A 15,301-nucleotide genomic window follows, 5' to 3' on the forward strand; every position below is an offset into this window, starting at 1 on the left:
TACATTGCCAGCTGTTGTATTTGGTGTGTCTTTGTGTGTCTGCAAGATAGCGCTTGACCAGCTCCTGACCGGGGCAGAGATCACATCATATAGACGGTAAGAGTCCATGTGATCTCATGGACTGGTTCTGATCATCCGAGGAGGTCAGAGAGGAATTTTCCACAGCACTTTTTCCCTTTACTGGCCCTGGATCTTTTCTTGCCTCTCCCAGAAGATTACATGGCTGCAGGGCTGTATGTGAGGAGATTAGATTAGATTAGATTAGAGATACAGCACTGAAACAGGCCCTTCGGCCCACCGAGTCTGTGCCGACCATCAACCACCCATTTATACTAATCCTACACTAATCCCATATTCCTACCAAACATCCCCACCTGTCCCTATATTTCCCTACTACCTACCTATACTAGTGACAATTTATAATGGCCAATTTACCTATCAACCAGCAAGTCTTTTGGCTTGTGGGAGGAAACCGGAGCACCCGGAGAAAACCCACGCAGACACAGGGAGAACTTGCAAACTCCACACAGGCAGTACCCGGAATCGAACCCGGGTCCCTGGAGCTGTGAGGCTGCAGTGCTAACCACTGCGCCACTGTGCCAAGGAAGGAAAGAAGTATTGAGCCATAATGGTCCAGCCATCATGGTATGGGACTGACTTGATGCACCAGCTAGTCTTTGCCTGCCAGTTAATTTTGTATATTCATATAATGTAAACAATTCTTACCTCTTCCTCTTCTGGATCCTCCTCTTCCTGTGGAAGAATTTTGGCCTCTACTGCTGCCCCTTCCACGACCTCTACCTCGCCCTCTGGTAGTTACAGAGGCACTGCTTTCATCAGAGTCTGCAGCCTTTTCTTCAGAAATGTCTATGTCGTCATCGCTAATCAATGATGAGACTTCTTTTCCTTCAGCCCTATGAGCCCTGGCTCTACTCATTGCCTTTCATTTAATGGAGAAAAAAACTGCCCATCAGAAAAATGCTCATTACAATAATATTAAGCAAATATTATCCATATTAATTTGAGAATTCCCTAGAACCATTTTACAGGCATACATTCTGGACTTCAGCTAATATATAATGAGCGATGATAACTCTCCACAGGTTTATGCTTTCAGAGTATTAAAATATTAAGGGGATAAAATTCAAAGAATTCTAAGAACTCAGCCACTATCTCCTGTGAAAGCAAGATTAGGTAATTAAAGTCAGGAATGTACATGAAAATCCAGAGGCTGATATTATGACTCATGGCTTTTAACAGTCTTTTGTAGTTCTAATATTTTTGCAATTTGTCAGGGCGCCTTTGACAGCACCTTCCAAACACCTAGACGGTCAAGGGCAGTAGGTGCATGGGAACACCACCAACTGCAAGTCACACAACATCCTGACTTGGAAATATACTGTCGTTTCTTCACCATCACTGGGTCAAAATCCTGAAATTCCCTCCCTAACAGCACTACAGGCATACCTACACCACAAGGACTGCAGCAGTTAAAGGCGGCAGCTTACCACCACCTTCTCCAAACCAGCTATGAATGGGCAATAAATATTGGTCTTATTAGCGATGCCCACATCCCATGAATGAATAAAAAAAAGCGACTCCTGACAATGCAACCCCCACCCCTCCCCCCACCCCTGCCGACATCAGAGCGCTCCCAGAATTGCACATGCGCAAAACAGACTCTTGCTACCAGTATGGTGCTGCACATGCGCAGCCTACATCAGCACCCAGCTTGCCAGGACTAATTCGTGCATGTGCGGGAAAAAGTCATTCGTCGCTCGTCACTCCTGGCCTCGCCACTTCTCCCCACTTGGCTCCCTCCTGCTTCTGGTCGCTGCTCCCTCCCGCTACTGGGCCCCGCTCCGTCCCGCGATCGCTGCCTTTCTTCTCCGCACAGGGGAAGCGGGGAAGAGAGAGAGTGACAAGATAGGCAGGGGAGGGGAGGGAGACTGCGAGCGGAAAGGAGTGGGGAGCAAGCGGCCGAGGGGGAAGAAGTGGCGAGGCCACTGATTCTGTTGAAGCTCCCAGGATTTATCTGTTCCAACTTCCAAAATGTTAGAAATCTCTTTTTTAAATTTTCACTGGTTTAAAATTCAGGTTTGTGTCCAGAAATAATCGCCAATAAAATTCATTAAACAACCCGATGCGGGGAGCAGGAGTGGGGACCAGAAGCAGGAGGGAGCGGGGAGCAGGGGCAGAGCAGAGGGGAGGAAGCAGCGAGGCGGCGATGGCCTTTTGGTTTCATTTGTTTTTGTGATAAATTGAGCAGTGCCATCTTTGCTACTGGCAGCTGCCAAAATACATCGCAGACAGTGACGTTTCAGTGCATGAGCTGCATGTGCACATGTGCAAGTACTGCGCCACTTAGTGGTTGCATTGTCAGCAAACGCAGTCAAAAAAAATGTCTGAAGATTTAAATCCTGTATATATTCCTTCCATATTACAGGCCAATTTAGCATATTCAACACAGTCTCAGTAATGTTAACATCCATTATCTTGTTCCAAATAAAACATTACCATTGCCATCTGAAATTCCTAAACTTTGCCCTTGCCCTTTGTCTTAATAGCTTGGATAACAAATTCTCTGGCATTAAAAAATTAAAAGCAGGATCTCCAAGAGGTCCTTTTGGCTAGTACTGCTGGATTATATGCAATTCACGTGAAAAGAGGATTTGGTTCAGCTATGATGCTGTTGAGTGAATAGCTCACTGACATTCACTGCCCAAGTTCATACATGATGAACGGGCCCTTGGGCCAGGTACCAGAGTGCTGCTGTTTCCTGTGGAACCATAACCAACATGAGTCAACACCTTTAAGAGGGGAAAGGGAAAGACAGAAAAAGTGCTGCATCAATCTGACAAAGTTACGAAACATACAGGCATCAGTGCAACAGTTTCCTTTGAAATCTGGAATGCCATTATATATCCAAGCAGACATATATGAAAAACATATAATATATGCCTGCCTGAAAATATTCATGTAGTGTGGAGTACACAATCTATGCACACTATTTCAATTAGACATGCATTTACATTTAATTACTGGACGAGTTTTTGGGCCTGGACATACCCAGCAGTAGACAGGGCAGCAAAAGAGCATCGCTCTAAAATTTGGTAACATGGTGCAGCTTCCAAAGATCAAAAACACTCCTGTGAGAGACGTCACACTGCAAGTCCAAAGACAGTGTGTAAAAGGTTGTGGCACAGCTATGTTATTAAATTAACGAATTGAAAGCTAATACAGAATCATTACACAGGAAACAACTTACCTCTTGAACTTCTTCATCTTCTTCTGCTATGTTTTTCTTCCGGGTTTCACGAAAATGACGAACCTGAAAGTTAACAAGATCAGAGATGACAAATCGATGCAAAATGGCCCAATAACCAAACAGGATGATGGTTCTCTCATCAGTACAGAAGAAAAGTATTAATCAGACAGAAAGTAATTTTTAAGTATGTAGTTGTTGTGCTTTCTAAAGTTTTATATTCTAATGATCTTTTCAACTTTCTTGCTACAAACAATTAACTTAACTACAGAATCTTATAGGTTTGGACAGAACAAAATAAACCTTCCAAACCAAAACTTAGAGTACAAGGGAAAAATTTGTTCGTGTAATGACGCAGACTACGTCGATTCCCCTGGAACAAAAAGCACTGTGGACCCATACCTGCATGGCCTGCAAAGGTTTCCTCAATATCAATGGGAAACGACGTGCAGGCTGCTACCTGCGTGGCCAACAGCACTGTCCGCCGCCGGGGCACAAACGCTTGGGGGTGTGGGGAGAGGAGGGTGGGGCAATCTGTGGCCCACTGAGAGCCCCCAGCAGCAAACAATCCACCTCTCATAACATTCCATCCCCCACCATCACCATCATCTCTGGGGCCTGGCACACTGACCCCAGTGACTCCGCCTCATTTATCTTCTCTCTGGGTCTCCAGCGCTGGGCCTGTTCCCAGGCCTCCCATAATACTGACAGTGGCCATCGTTGCCAATACTAATGAGCTGCCGTTTCCTCTTGGAGACGGGATCTCTGTCTTTAAAGGGACCTGGATCCGGCGCCGGGCACTTAAGTGCCTGAGTGGCACGGAATCTTACCAGGGAGGCTCCGAAAGGCCAAAGCGGGGTACCAACCGCCTTTATGGCCCAGCGCTGGGAGCCCCGCCAGCGTGACTAAACCAACCCTGTGTATGCAGCTCACTCCTTTTTTCAGATTTTTGTGTACGACAAGCTACAATACCAGCTGAGGAATACTTTTTCTCCCAGTATATTTCTCCCTTGCCAATTTTCTCTCAAGGGCATTGACTACCTGCTGGGTATGGTTACATGGAATTGGTCATCCTCTGACATCTTGCACAAGTGGCCATAATTCAGGTGACAGCCTTAACAGTGTGTCAGTAGGCTATTCAACCACAACTGAGTATCATACCTAAGCTTGAAACTGTCCTCACCTGATGTACACATAAGCATGAGGTTGAATAGCCTACTGACCAATTCCATGTAACCATACCCAGCAGGTCGTCAATGCCCTTGAGAGAAAATTGGCAAGGGAGAAATATACTGGGAGAAAAAGTATTCCTCAGCTGGTATTGTAGCTTGTTGTACACGAAAATCTGACATGAGGGCAGTGCATTTGATGTAGCCGATATGGATACTGGAAAGGCTTTTTCACAAGGTCCCACATGACAGACTGGTCATGAAAGTAAAAGCCCATGGAATCCAAGACAAAGTGACAAGTTGGATATAAAATTGGCTCAGAGACAGGAAGCAAAGGGTAATAGTCAATGGGTGTTTTTGTGACTGGAGACAGTTTTCAGTGGGGTTCCGCAGGGCTTGATACTAGGTCCCTTGGTTTTCGGGGTATATATCAATGATTTGGACTTGAATGTTGGGGGGTGTGAGTGAGAAGTTTGTATACGATACAAAAATTGGCCGTGTGGTTTGTTAATGAAGAAGAAAGCTGTAGACTGCAGGAATATATCTGTGGACTAGTCAGGAGGGTGCAACAGTGGAAAATGGAGTTCAATCCAGAGAAGTGTTAGGTAATCCATTTGGGGAAGGCTAACAAGGCAAGGGAATACATATGAAATGGTAGAATAGAGAAGCGTAGAGAAGCAGAAGGACCTTGGAGTATATGCCCACAGACCCCTGAAGGTCAAGAAGGCATACAGGATCCTTACCTTTATTAGCCGAAGCATAGACTATAAGCGCAAGGAGGATATGCTGGAACTGGATAAAACGCTGATAAGGCCACAGCTAGAGTACTGCGTGCAGTTCTGGTCACCACTCTATGGGAAAGATGTGATTGCAGTAGTGACGGTACAGGAGAGATGTACAAGGATGTTGCTTGGACTAGAGAATTTTAGTTTCGTGGAAAGATTGGATAGGCTAGGGTTTTTTTCTTTGTAACGGAGGAAATTGAGGGAGGCCTAATTGAAGTGTGTAAAATTGTGAGGGGTCAGATGGAGTGGATAGGAAGGCTCTATTCCCTTGGTTAAAGGGTCCATAACGAAGGGGCATAGATTTAAGGTAAGAGGTAGGTTTAAAGGGCATTCAAGGGGAATTTCTTTTTGCCCAGAGGGCAGTGAGGATCTGGAACTCACTGCTGAAAGGGTGGTAGAGGCAGAAGCCCTCATAACATTTAAAAAGCACTTGGATATACACCTGAAATGCCGTAACCTACAAGGTGACAGATCAAGAGGCAGAAAGTGTGATTGGCTGGATGGTTACTTGTCAGCTGGCATGAACACAATGGGCCAAATGGCCTCTTTCCATGATTCCATGATTTCCATGATTCAGACCTATTGTCACCCAACATCCACACACCTGCAATTTCAGCTGAATAGCAATCTGAAACGGGAGCCCTCTTTTGAATGTGCATCACCCTCGGCTCCAATTCAACAGGTAATATCCTGGTTACCAGCATGCACATGTATTTATCCCATGTTCACTCACTATCACACAAATATACGGACATATGTGGCACATGGTAGAAATGGTGGTCAGAATTTTGCAGCAACAACCCGAAGACCGCTCAGGCATGCAGTTGCACGCCAAGCCTCAGAGATAGGGACCTTCTGGTCACTGAGAGATCAGCAGTCAGAAGGTCCTGATTAGACCTATATATCCTTGGGCAGTGGGGTGGGGGTTCAAATTCCAAAAAAGTTAAATGCCCTGCTGTCAGGACACCAATTGATCTCTGGTCAATGGAGGTCCAGAGCCAGTAGATGGTGCTATCATCTCTCCAATCATGTTCCTGCTCCTGACTGTGATCATGAAGCACTGTCTCTCTTTGGCCTCTCTAAATCCTTTGACATAGGTGACTACACCAGCCTTCGCTAACATCTCTCCTCTGATGTCTGGCTCAGTGAGATGATTCCATTCTTATCTATTCAACTCTAGCCAGAGCATCTCCAGCAGTGGCTTCTATTCTCAACCCATTATCTTCAGAGACACTACACCCCACCCACCCCCAAGTGACCCGCTCTTCTCATGCTGCCCCTTGATAACACCATCAGCTTCCACTTGTATGGGGGGTGGGGGGGAGGGGGGCGGCGGTCTGCCCCGGCCATTTAAATGAGCTGCCGTGTTTATCGCGGAAGCTCCACAACGTGCTGTCCTACTTTATATCCGCCACTGATTTCAGCGGTGGACATGTATAATGCAGCCCCTAGTCTTGGAGGAGCTGCAATTTCCTCCAGCTAAACATTAGGAAGATTGAAGCCATCGATAGCCACAAACTCTGCATCTTTGCCATCAATTCCAACCCCTCTCAAGCCACCGTCTCAGGCTGAAACAAACTCTTCGCAACCATGGCATTCTATTTGACTCCAACACGAAGATCACATAGTTCTACTTCCATAACATTGACCACCTTCAACCTTACCTCAGCCCATTTGCTGTGGAAATCCTCATACATATATGCCTATTTCAATTCTCTCCTGACCAGCCACCCATTGTTCACCCTTCATAAACTTTAGCTCATTCAAAACTCTGATACCTGTATCCTATGCTGCAACAATTACCAAACACTCATAACCCCTTTCCTCATTGATCTAAATTGGCTCCTGGTCTCCAACATCACAAAATTATCATCCTCATATTTAAATAATTTCATGAGCTCACCCCTCGATTCGGAGTTTTGTAACCTCCTTCAGTCCTCCTAGAATCCCCTCCAAACTCTTCTTTCCTCATGTGCCTCCCCCGCACCCCCCCCCCCCCAATCCTGTTCACTTCACCCCATTATTGGCAGTTGTGTCTTCAGCCGCCCAAGTCACACACTCTGGAATTCTCCCCCTAAGCTCCTCAGCCTTTTCATGAAATTCACCTCCTTTAAGACCCTGCTTAAAACCCACTTCTTTGACCAAGGCTTTGCTTACACCTGCTATTATCTCCGAGGGCACAGCATTCATTTATTTTAATTCCATAGCTAAGAAAAATATCCCACTGCATTTCAAAGTTAAAGTTGCTGTTGTATTAACATTGCAATGTTTTCCTGAAAGCCAGTATTTCATGATGCAAATATTTGTTGCATTAAGATTACTTACCTCTTCATCAATCTTGTCTTCGGTGGCATCAATGTGCCGCTCTTTCAAAAATCGCTGTGTCTTTTCCAATTGAAATTTTACCAGCTCATCAATAGCATCCTTTTCTTCCTTGTCAACAAACTCTTGTACAGCTTCCCCCATTCCTCTTTCAGTCAATAGTGACAACCGGATACTCTAGAGGAAAAGCAACATCTTAGGTCTTCAATCGAGAGGTATTTTATAAAGAAAGGCTGGACTTGATTCCCATTAACCTGCTGAAAATGTCACAGAATGGGGTGGGACTTCCATCCATCCGCCCCTGCTGTAAACCCTCTGCTTTTTTTTTTGGAGGAAATTAAATATTTATGCAGGACAGGTTTGGAGTGGGATTAGAGCTGGGATAGTGGGAAAATATTGTGGCACCCCCACCTCACTTGCTTATAACCTGTGACTTTTCTAATATTTGTTAGTTCCGATGAAGGGTCACTGACCCGAAACGTTAACTCTGCTTCTCTTTCCACAGATGCTGCCAGACCTGCTGAGTGATTCCAGCATTTCTTGTTTTTATTATAGCAGGCTATACTAGGCCTGGTATTGTGCAACAAGATAGGATTAATTAATGACCTCATAGTTAAGTCGCCCCTAGGTAGCAGCGATCATAATACAGTGGTTATCGACAACGCAGCCGGCAGCTGACGTCATCAGATTGGTTCCTACTCTCTGTGCATGTGCTGCGTTCCGCATTACCAGGACTGGCTGGCGCATGCGCAGATGACATCCTCGCATAACGTGGGCAGAGAGCGGGGGTGGGGGAAGCGGGGAGAGCGCAGCCGAAGACCTCGGTGGTGGCGGGTACGCTCTCCTCCTCCCCCTCCCCCCACCCACTCGCTTACCCCCACCCCCCTCCACCCAGTCCCCCAAACCCCCCCCCTCCCCGCTCGCTCACTCCCTCCCTCCCTCCGGCCATTGTGTGCTGCCATGTGTTTAGGTTGCCTTCGTGTGATTATTTGAGCAGTGCCATCTTTAGTGCTGGCAGCTGCTTGACGTGTCAGACTGTGACGTTTTAGTGGCACAGGCTGCATTTGCGCATGTGCCACTGCAGCGCCACCTAGTGGTTACGTTGTCAGCAAACGCAGCCATCATAATATGATTGAATTTTACATTCAGTTTGAGGAAGAGAACAGTGGGTCCAAGACTAGTATTTTAAACTTAAATAAGGGCAATTATGAGGGCATGGAAGCAGAGCTAGCTAAAGTGAACTGGCAAATTCGGTTAAGGAGATGCGGTGGCAGACATTTAAGGGGATATTTCAGAATACACAGAATAGATGAAAAGAGTTAACAAAGTGAGCGTTGGTCCTATAAAAAGTGAGTCTGGGGAATTAATAATGGATAATAAGGAGATGGTAGATGAACTGAACAGATATTTTGCATCGGGCTTCATTACTGAGAATACAAGTAACATCCCAGTATTAGCTGTAAGTCAGGAAATGGAAGGGAGGAAGGAACTCAAGAAAATTACAATCACCAGGGAAGTGGTACTGAACAAATTGTTGGAGCTGCGGGCTGACAAGTCCCTGGGTCCAAATGGATTTCATCCTAGGGTGTTAAAAGAAGTGGCTAGTGAGATAGTCGATGCATTAGTTTTAATTTTCCAAAATTCCCTAGATTCGGGGAAGGTGCCTTTAGGTTGGAAAATAGCAAATGTAACTCCTTTATTCAAAAAGGGAGACAGAATGCAGGAAACTACAGACAAGTTAACATCTGTCTTAGGGAAAATGTTAGAAGCTATTATTAAAGACGTCATAGCAGGGCATTTAGAAAAATTCAAGGTAATCAGGCAGAGTCCACATGGTTTTGTGAAAGGGAAATTATCTTTAACCAATTTATTGGAGTCCTTTGAGGAAGTTACATATGCTGTGGATAAAGGGGAACCGGTGGATGTATTGTACTTAGATTTCCAGAAGGCATTTGATAAGTTGCCACATCAAAAGTTATTGCAGAAAATAAAAGCTCATGGTGTAGGGGGTAACATATTGGCATAGATAGAAGATTGGTTTGCTAACAGGAAACAGAGAGTAGGCATAAATGGGTCATTTTCTTGTTGGCAAGATGTAACAAGTGGTGTGCCACAGGGATCTGTGCTGGGGCCTCAACTTTTTACAATTTATATAAATGACTTAGATGAAGGGACCGAAGATATGGTAGCTAAATTTGCTGATGACACAAAGATAGGCAGGAAAGTAACTTGTGAAGAGGACATAAGAAGGCTCCAAAGGGATGTAGATAGGTTAGGTGAGTGGGCACAGACCTGGCAAATGGAGTATAATGTGGGAAAGTGGGAAATTGTCCACTTTGGCAGGAAGAATAAAAACGAAGCATATCATCTAAATTGTTAAAGATTGCAGAGCTCTGAGATGCAGAGGGATCTGGGTGTCTTAGTGCATGAATCGCAAAAGGTTAGTTTGCAGGTACAGCACATAATTAGGAAAGCTAATAGAATGTTATCGTTTATCGCAAAGGGAATTAAATACAAAAGTAGAGAGAGGTTATGCTTCGGCTATACAGGGCATTAGTGATACCACATCTGGAGTACTGTGTACAGTACTGGGCTCCTCATTTAAGGAAGGATGTAAGTGCGTTGGAGGCAGTACAGAAAAGGTTTACTAGACTAGTACCTGGAATGGGTGGGCTCTCTTACAAGGAAAGATTGGACAGGCTAGGCTTGTATTCACTGGAATTTAGAAGAGTAAGGGGAAACTTGATTGAAACATATAAGATCCTCAGAGGTCTTGACAGGGTGGATATGGAAAGGATGTTTCCCTTGTGGGAGAATCTAGAACTAGGGATCACTGTTTAAAAATAACGGGTCACCCACTTAAGACAGAGATGAGGAGAAATTTTTTCTCTTAGAGGATCGTGAGTCTTTGGAAATCTCTTCCTCATAAGGCAGTGGAAGTAGAGTCTTTGAATATTTTTAAGGCAGAGGTAGATAGATTCTTGATAAGCAAGGACATGGAAGGTCATCGGGGGTAGGTGAAAATGTGGAGTAATCAGTTCAGCATGAACTTACTGAATGGCGGAGCAGGCTAAAGGGGTCGAGTGGCCTACTCCTGCTCCTAATTTGTATGTTCGTAAGGCAATGCAATAATTGTGGGGCGATTTAATCTTCATATGGACTGGGCCAATCTAATTGGCAAGAGCAGTCTAGATGAGATTGTGGAATGTTTGTGACAGTTTCCTGGAGCAAAACATTGTGTAACGAACTAGGGATAAAGCTATTTTAGATCTAGTATTGTGTAACGAGGCAGGGTTAATTAGTAATCTCATAGTAAAAGATCCGCAGAGAAATAGTGATCATAATACAATTGAACTCCATGTTAAGTTTAAAAGCAACACGCTCCAATCACAAACAAGAATCTTAAAATTAAACAATGCTAATTAAAAACATATGAAGAGAAGCCAGCTGAGGCTGATTGACTAAAAAATATGGTAGCAAATAAATAGTGGGGAACTGAGATGAGGAGAAATTTCTTCACTCAAAGGGTTGTGAATCTTTGGAATTCTCTAGCCCAGAGGGCTGTGGATGCTCCATCATTGAATATATTTAAGACTGAGATATATAGATTCTAGCTCTCTCAGGGAATTAAGGGATATGGAGAGCAGGCAGGAAAGTGGAGTTGAAGCCCAAGGTCTGCCATGACCGTACTGAATGGCAGGGCAGGCTCAACAGGCCATGTGGTCTACTCTTGTTCTTATTTCTTATGTTCTTATGACAGACCCATTGCAGGTGGCAACACAGTTGTATATAGTCGGGAGGGAGTTGCCCTAGGAGTCCTCAACATTGTCTCCGGACCCCATGAAGTCTCATAGTATCAGGTCAAACATGGGTAAAGAAACCTCCTGCTGATTACCACCTGTCAACCTCCCTCAACTGATGAATCAGTTCTCCTCCATGTTGAACACCATTTGGCAGAAGCACTGTGAGCAGCAAAGGCACCGAATGTACTCTGGGTGGGGGACTTCAATATCCATCACCAAGAGTGGCTCAGTAGCACCATTACTGACTGGGTTGGCTGAGTCCTGAAGGACAGATCTACTAGACTGGGCCTGTAGCAGGTGGTGAGGGAAACAAGAGGGAAAACCTGCTTGATCTCACCCTCAACAATCTACCTGTTGCGGATGCATATGTCCATGACAGTACTGGTAAGAGTGACCACTGCACAGTCCTTGGAGACGAAGTTCCATCTTCACACTGAGGATACCATCCATCGTGTTTTGTGGTACTACTGCCATGCTAAATGGAATAGATTCAGAACAGATCTGGCAGCTCAAAACTGGGCATCCATGAGGTGCTGTGGGCCATCAGCAGCAGCAGAATTGTATTCAACCACAATCTAACCTCATGGACATATCCCTAACTCTGCCATTACCATCAAGCCAGGGGATTTACCCTGGTTCGATGAGGAATGCCAGGAGCAGCACCAGGCATACCTAAATATGAGGTGCCAACCTGGTGAAGCTACAACAGAGGACTACATACACGCTAAACCACAGAAGCAGCATGCTACAGGCAGAGCTACGCGATCACACAACCAACAGATCAGATCAAAACTCTGCAGTCCTGCCACATCCAGTCATGAATGGTGTTGGACAATTAGACAACTAACTGGAGGAGGCGGGTCCACAAATATCCACATCTTCAATGACGGGGAAGCCCAGCACATTGCAAAAGACAATGCTGAGGCATTTGCAACCATCGACAGCCAAAGGCGCCAAGTGGATGATCCATTTCGGCCTCCTCCCGAGATCCTCCGCATCACAGATGCCAGTCTTCAGCCAATTCGATTCACTCCTTGGTGAGATCAAGAAACGGATGAAGGCACTGGATATAGCAAAGTCAGTGGACCAAACCACTTCCGCCACCATTAAGTGTAAAATAGAAATTTAGCATCAGGAATCCACAGGATTGGGTGGAGTTAACAGCAACAATTGTATTAAGTGCTTTTTTTAAAACCAGACTAATATTATGAATGCATAATTTGAAAAATTAAGTAAATTCTGAATTTTAGAGGCTGATTTCATATAACGCAATTTATTTTTTCAACCTTTTTTTAAAAAACATATGTGAAGAGCAACTTTTGCTGTGATGCAGCATTTACAATTGGTCCAGACTATCAAAGTGGCATTAACTTACTTTCTCTGCAGTCTCAAAATACTCTTTGACTAGATCCTCTACTCTTAAGGTCACTGCTTCTGAAGATCTATTTGCAAATTTTTCAAAATTAATCTGTGCGTCATCTGTAGCAAAATCAAACAGAAAAAGAATTGTCAATCACCAATTTTCATCACAATCTTCCCCATTGTTTGAATGCCGTCCAGTCAGATGAATGTTCATTACATTTGAAAAAGAAAAATGATCTGTTCCTTGTAAGTAGTGCAATTTTTAAGGCCATAGGCCAGTCATATTGTACCATCAAAATAACTGCAAAGGTTAATGACAAACTTCAGGCAAGGAGCAGATGGGTGGTTAAATGTGAATATCTGTAAATTACAGCTCAAGTTGCACCACTTCGCCATTAGGTTTGCAAAAACAACATCTTGCCCTTTGCCTTCTTTTTATTGAACTTGCTGTATTTTCCTCATTAATTGCACATTAAGCTTGCCACAGAAAGTTAATTCTTGTCATTAGAAGTGCAAGTACCCTTTTAAACAAGATGTTAATTATTATACAATCAACCTCTCTGGCACCGAAAATTAACTATTACAAGTGTGGAGTCTTATTCCTTCAGGTTTTGGATTTTTTGGGGAGATTTTAAAAGTCAAACTTTAAATGTTATTTTATTTTCAAACTTTTCCTTTCTGTCTCTTTCTTCTCTCATAATCCAATCTTTCTTTCCCTTTACTTCTTTTTCTGTACCTGATTTGACATATAATAGATCCTCTTTCATTCACCCTCCTACTCAGTCCTTCCTGTGTTTATTTCCCAATCGTTAAATCTCATTAAGGAGATATCCTATGGGTTGTGTGTTCACTCAGGTCTCAAATGTCCTGTTTCCCCTCATTGTGCTGTTATCGCCTCACAATTTCAGCAACTTTGTGGACAAATACTTTAAGCTGAGGGGTGCAGGAGCAAGTCTAAATAACAGCTACAGCAAATTCTGGCTATATGTTTCATTTGGCATAACCTCTGGGTAACACTGAAAAGTATTGTAGACAACTGCAATGAGTGCAAAACAGACTAGACGCCTCCACAATTAACAGTTTTAATTCAGTTCTTTAATCTTTTTGGTTGAAGGACCGTTTTTCAAATGGATTAGTAATCTCAGACCCCCCCCCCCCCTCAACTAAATTACTATATATGAAAGTGCTGCCTGTAATGTGTTTTAATAATGCTTTTAAGAAAACAGGTATTTATCTACAGGTATTAGCGAAATGGGCCTGGATGCTTCTCACTGCAAAGTTGTCTATCTTTGGTGTGATGTTTGATGATTACACTTGCAAATGACGGCTACTTATTCAACAACATGCTCCAACGATTGGTCTCTCATCAATCAGAAAAGGGGCAGGATAACTTTTCAAAAATATATACTATTGATACAAAAACACACGTGTGTGTGTGTGTGTGTGTGTGTGTGTGTATATATGTACACACACAGATAGATAGATAGACAGAGAGAGACAGAGAAATATGTGCGTGTCTGTCAGTTTGTATATTACAATAATTAAAAATTAGTTACAGATGAATGCACTCCAGAATTGTTTCCATTGGTTAAAACCTACCCCAATTTTTAAAGTATGATTGCATCTATCCCGTTCCAAAAACTGGACGTTCTTTGATTGATATGTCGAAGAACCAATAAATGGTGAATCTCTGTTCCTGGCTGAAGCTTGCCAACCAATGAGTGCAGAAAAAGGCAGTGCTGAGAGGTTGACTAGGGTGGCAATGGTTATCACTGGTGTTAATAACATCTGATTTATCATTATTGACGCAATCTCTAATTAGAAACATTTTTATTTCTATGTTTCACATAAAACTTGCGACAGAGGCTGTTTAATTCATAGACCCCCTGGAAAGTCTCTCTGGGCCTCCAGGTGTCCATGGTGCGCAAACCACGGGTTTAATTGATGGATCAAAGTGACTCCTGACAATGCAGAGCAAATGCAGAGTGACTGCGACATCATCAGTGCCTGTGAACTTTTGCCAGCTTGCCAGGTTGAATGCGCACATGTGCACGCATGACGCCCTCACTCCTCAATAGCCATCTCCAGTCACCTGTACTCCGCTCCCTCCCACCATCTCTGCTTCAATCGTGACATCCCCTCCCCCCACTCGCTCCCCGCCACCTTCCCGTCCCCGCACCCCCCCACCACCCCAGGTACTCGCTCCCGCCCCACTGGCCACTCTCCCCCTTCGGCCTTCCCGCTTCCCCCTTCTCAGCCACTCACTCCCGCCCTCGACGCTTTCTCCCCCCACCCCCCCCACCACCGGCCACTCTCCCCATCGGTCGCTGCTTCCCACCCCCCTCAGCCACACACTCCAGACCTCGCCACTGCGCACCACCACCTTCCCCTGGGCTGATCGTTCCCTGCTCCTCGCTTCCACCCCACCTCACCCCCACCCCACTCCGGCTGCTCGCCCCCAGCTTCACTCCCCCGCCCCCGGCCGCTTGCTCCCCGCTTCCCCTCCACCCTCCTTCCTGACCTTCAGCCTCTAGCTCCAGGCCGCCCAGTCACCCCTCATGACCCGCCTTCCTTCTTCGGGCGGTGTGGCTGGGA

General features: G+C 44.7%; 1 protein-coding gene across 1 annotated transcript in view; it reads right to left on the minus strand.

Moving 5' to 3' along the window:
• Nucleotides 1–15,301, minus strand: part of mre11a (MRE11 homolog A, double strand break repair nuclease) — a 79,766-nt gene that overhangs the window by 32,710 nt on the left and 31,755 nt on the right. Inside the window, exons 12-15 of the mRNA XM_068034011.1 lie at nucleotides 12,720–12,823; nucleotides 7,545–7,718; nucleotides 3,269–3,331; nucleotides 727–940 (exon numbers count right to left, since the gene is read on the minus strand). Of these exons, the coding sequence (XP_067890112.1) occupies nucleotides 727–940; nucleotides 3,269–3,331; nucleotides 7,545–7,718; nucleotides 12,720–12,823 (555 nt within the window). The remainder of the gene's footprint in view (nucleotides 1–726; nucleotides 941–3,268; nucleotides 3,332–7,544; nucleotides 7,719–12,719; nucleotides 12,824–15,301) is intronic.

The sequence above is a fragment of the Heterodontus francisci genome, chromosome 6, assembly GCF_036365525.1.
Source record: "Heterodontus francisci isolate sHetFra1 chromosome 6, sHetFra1.hap1, whole genome shotgun sequence".
Classification (NCBI taxonomy): Eukaryota; Metazoa; Chordata; class Chondrichthyes; order Heterodontiformes; family Heterodontidae; genus Heterodontus; species Heterodontus francisci.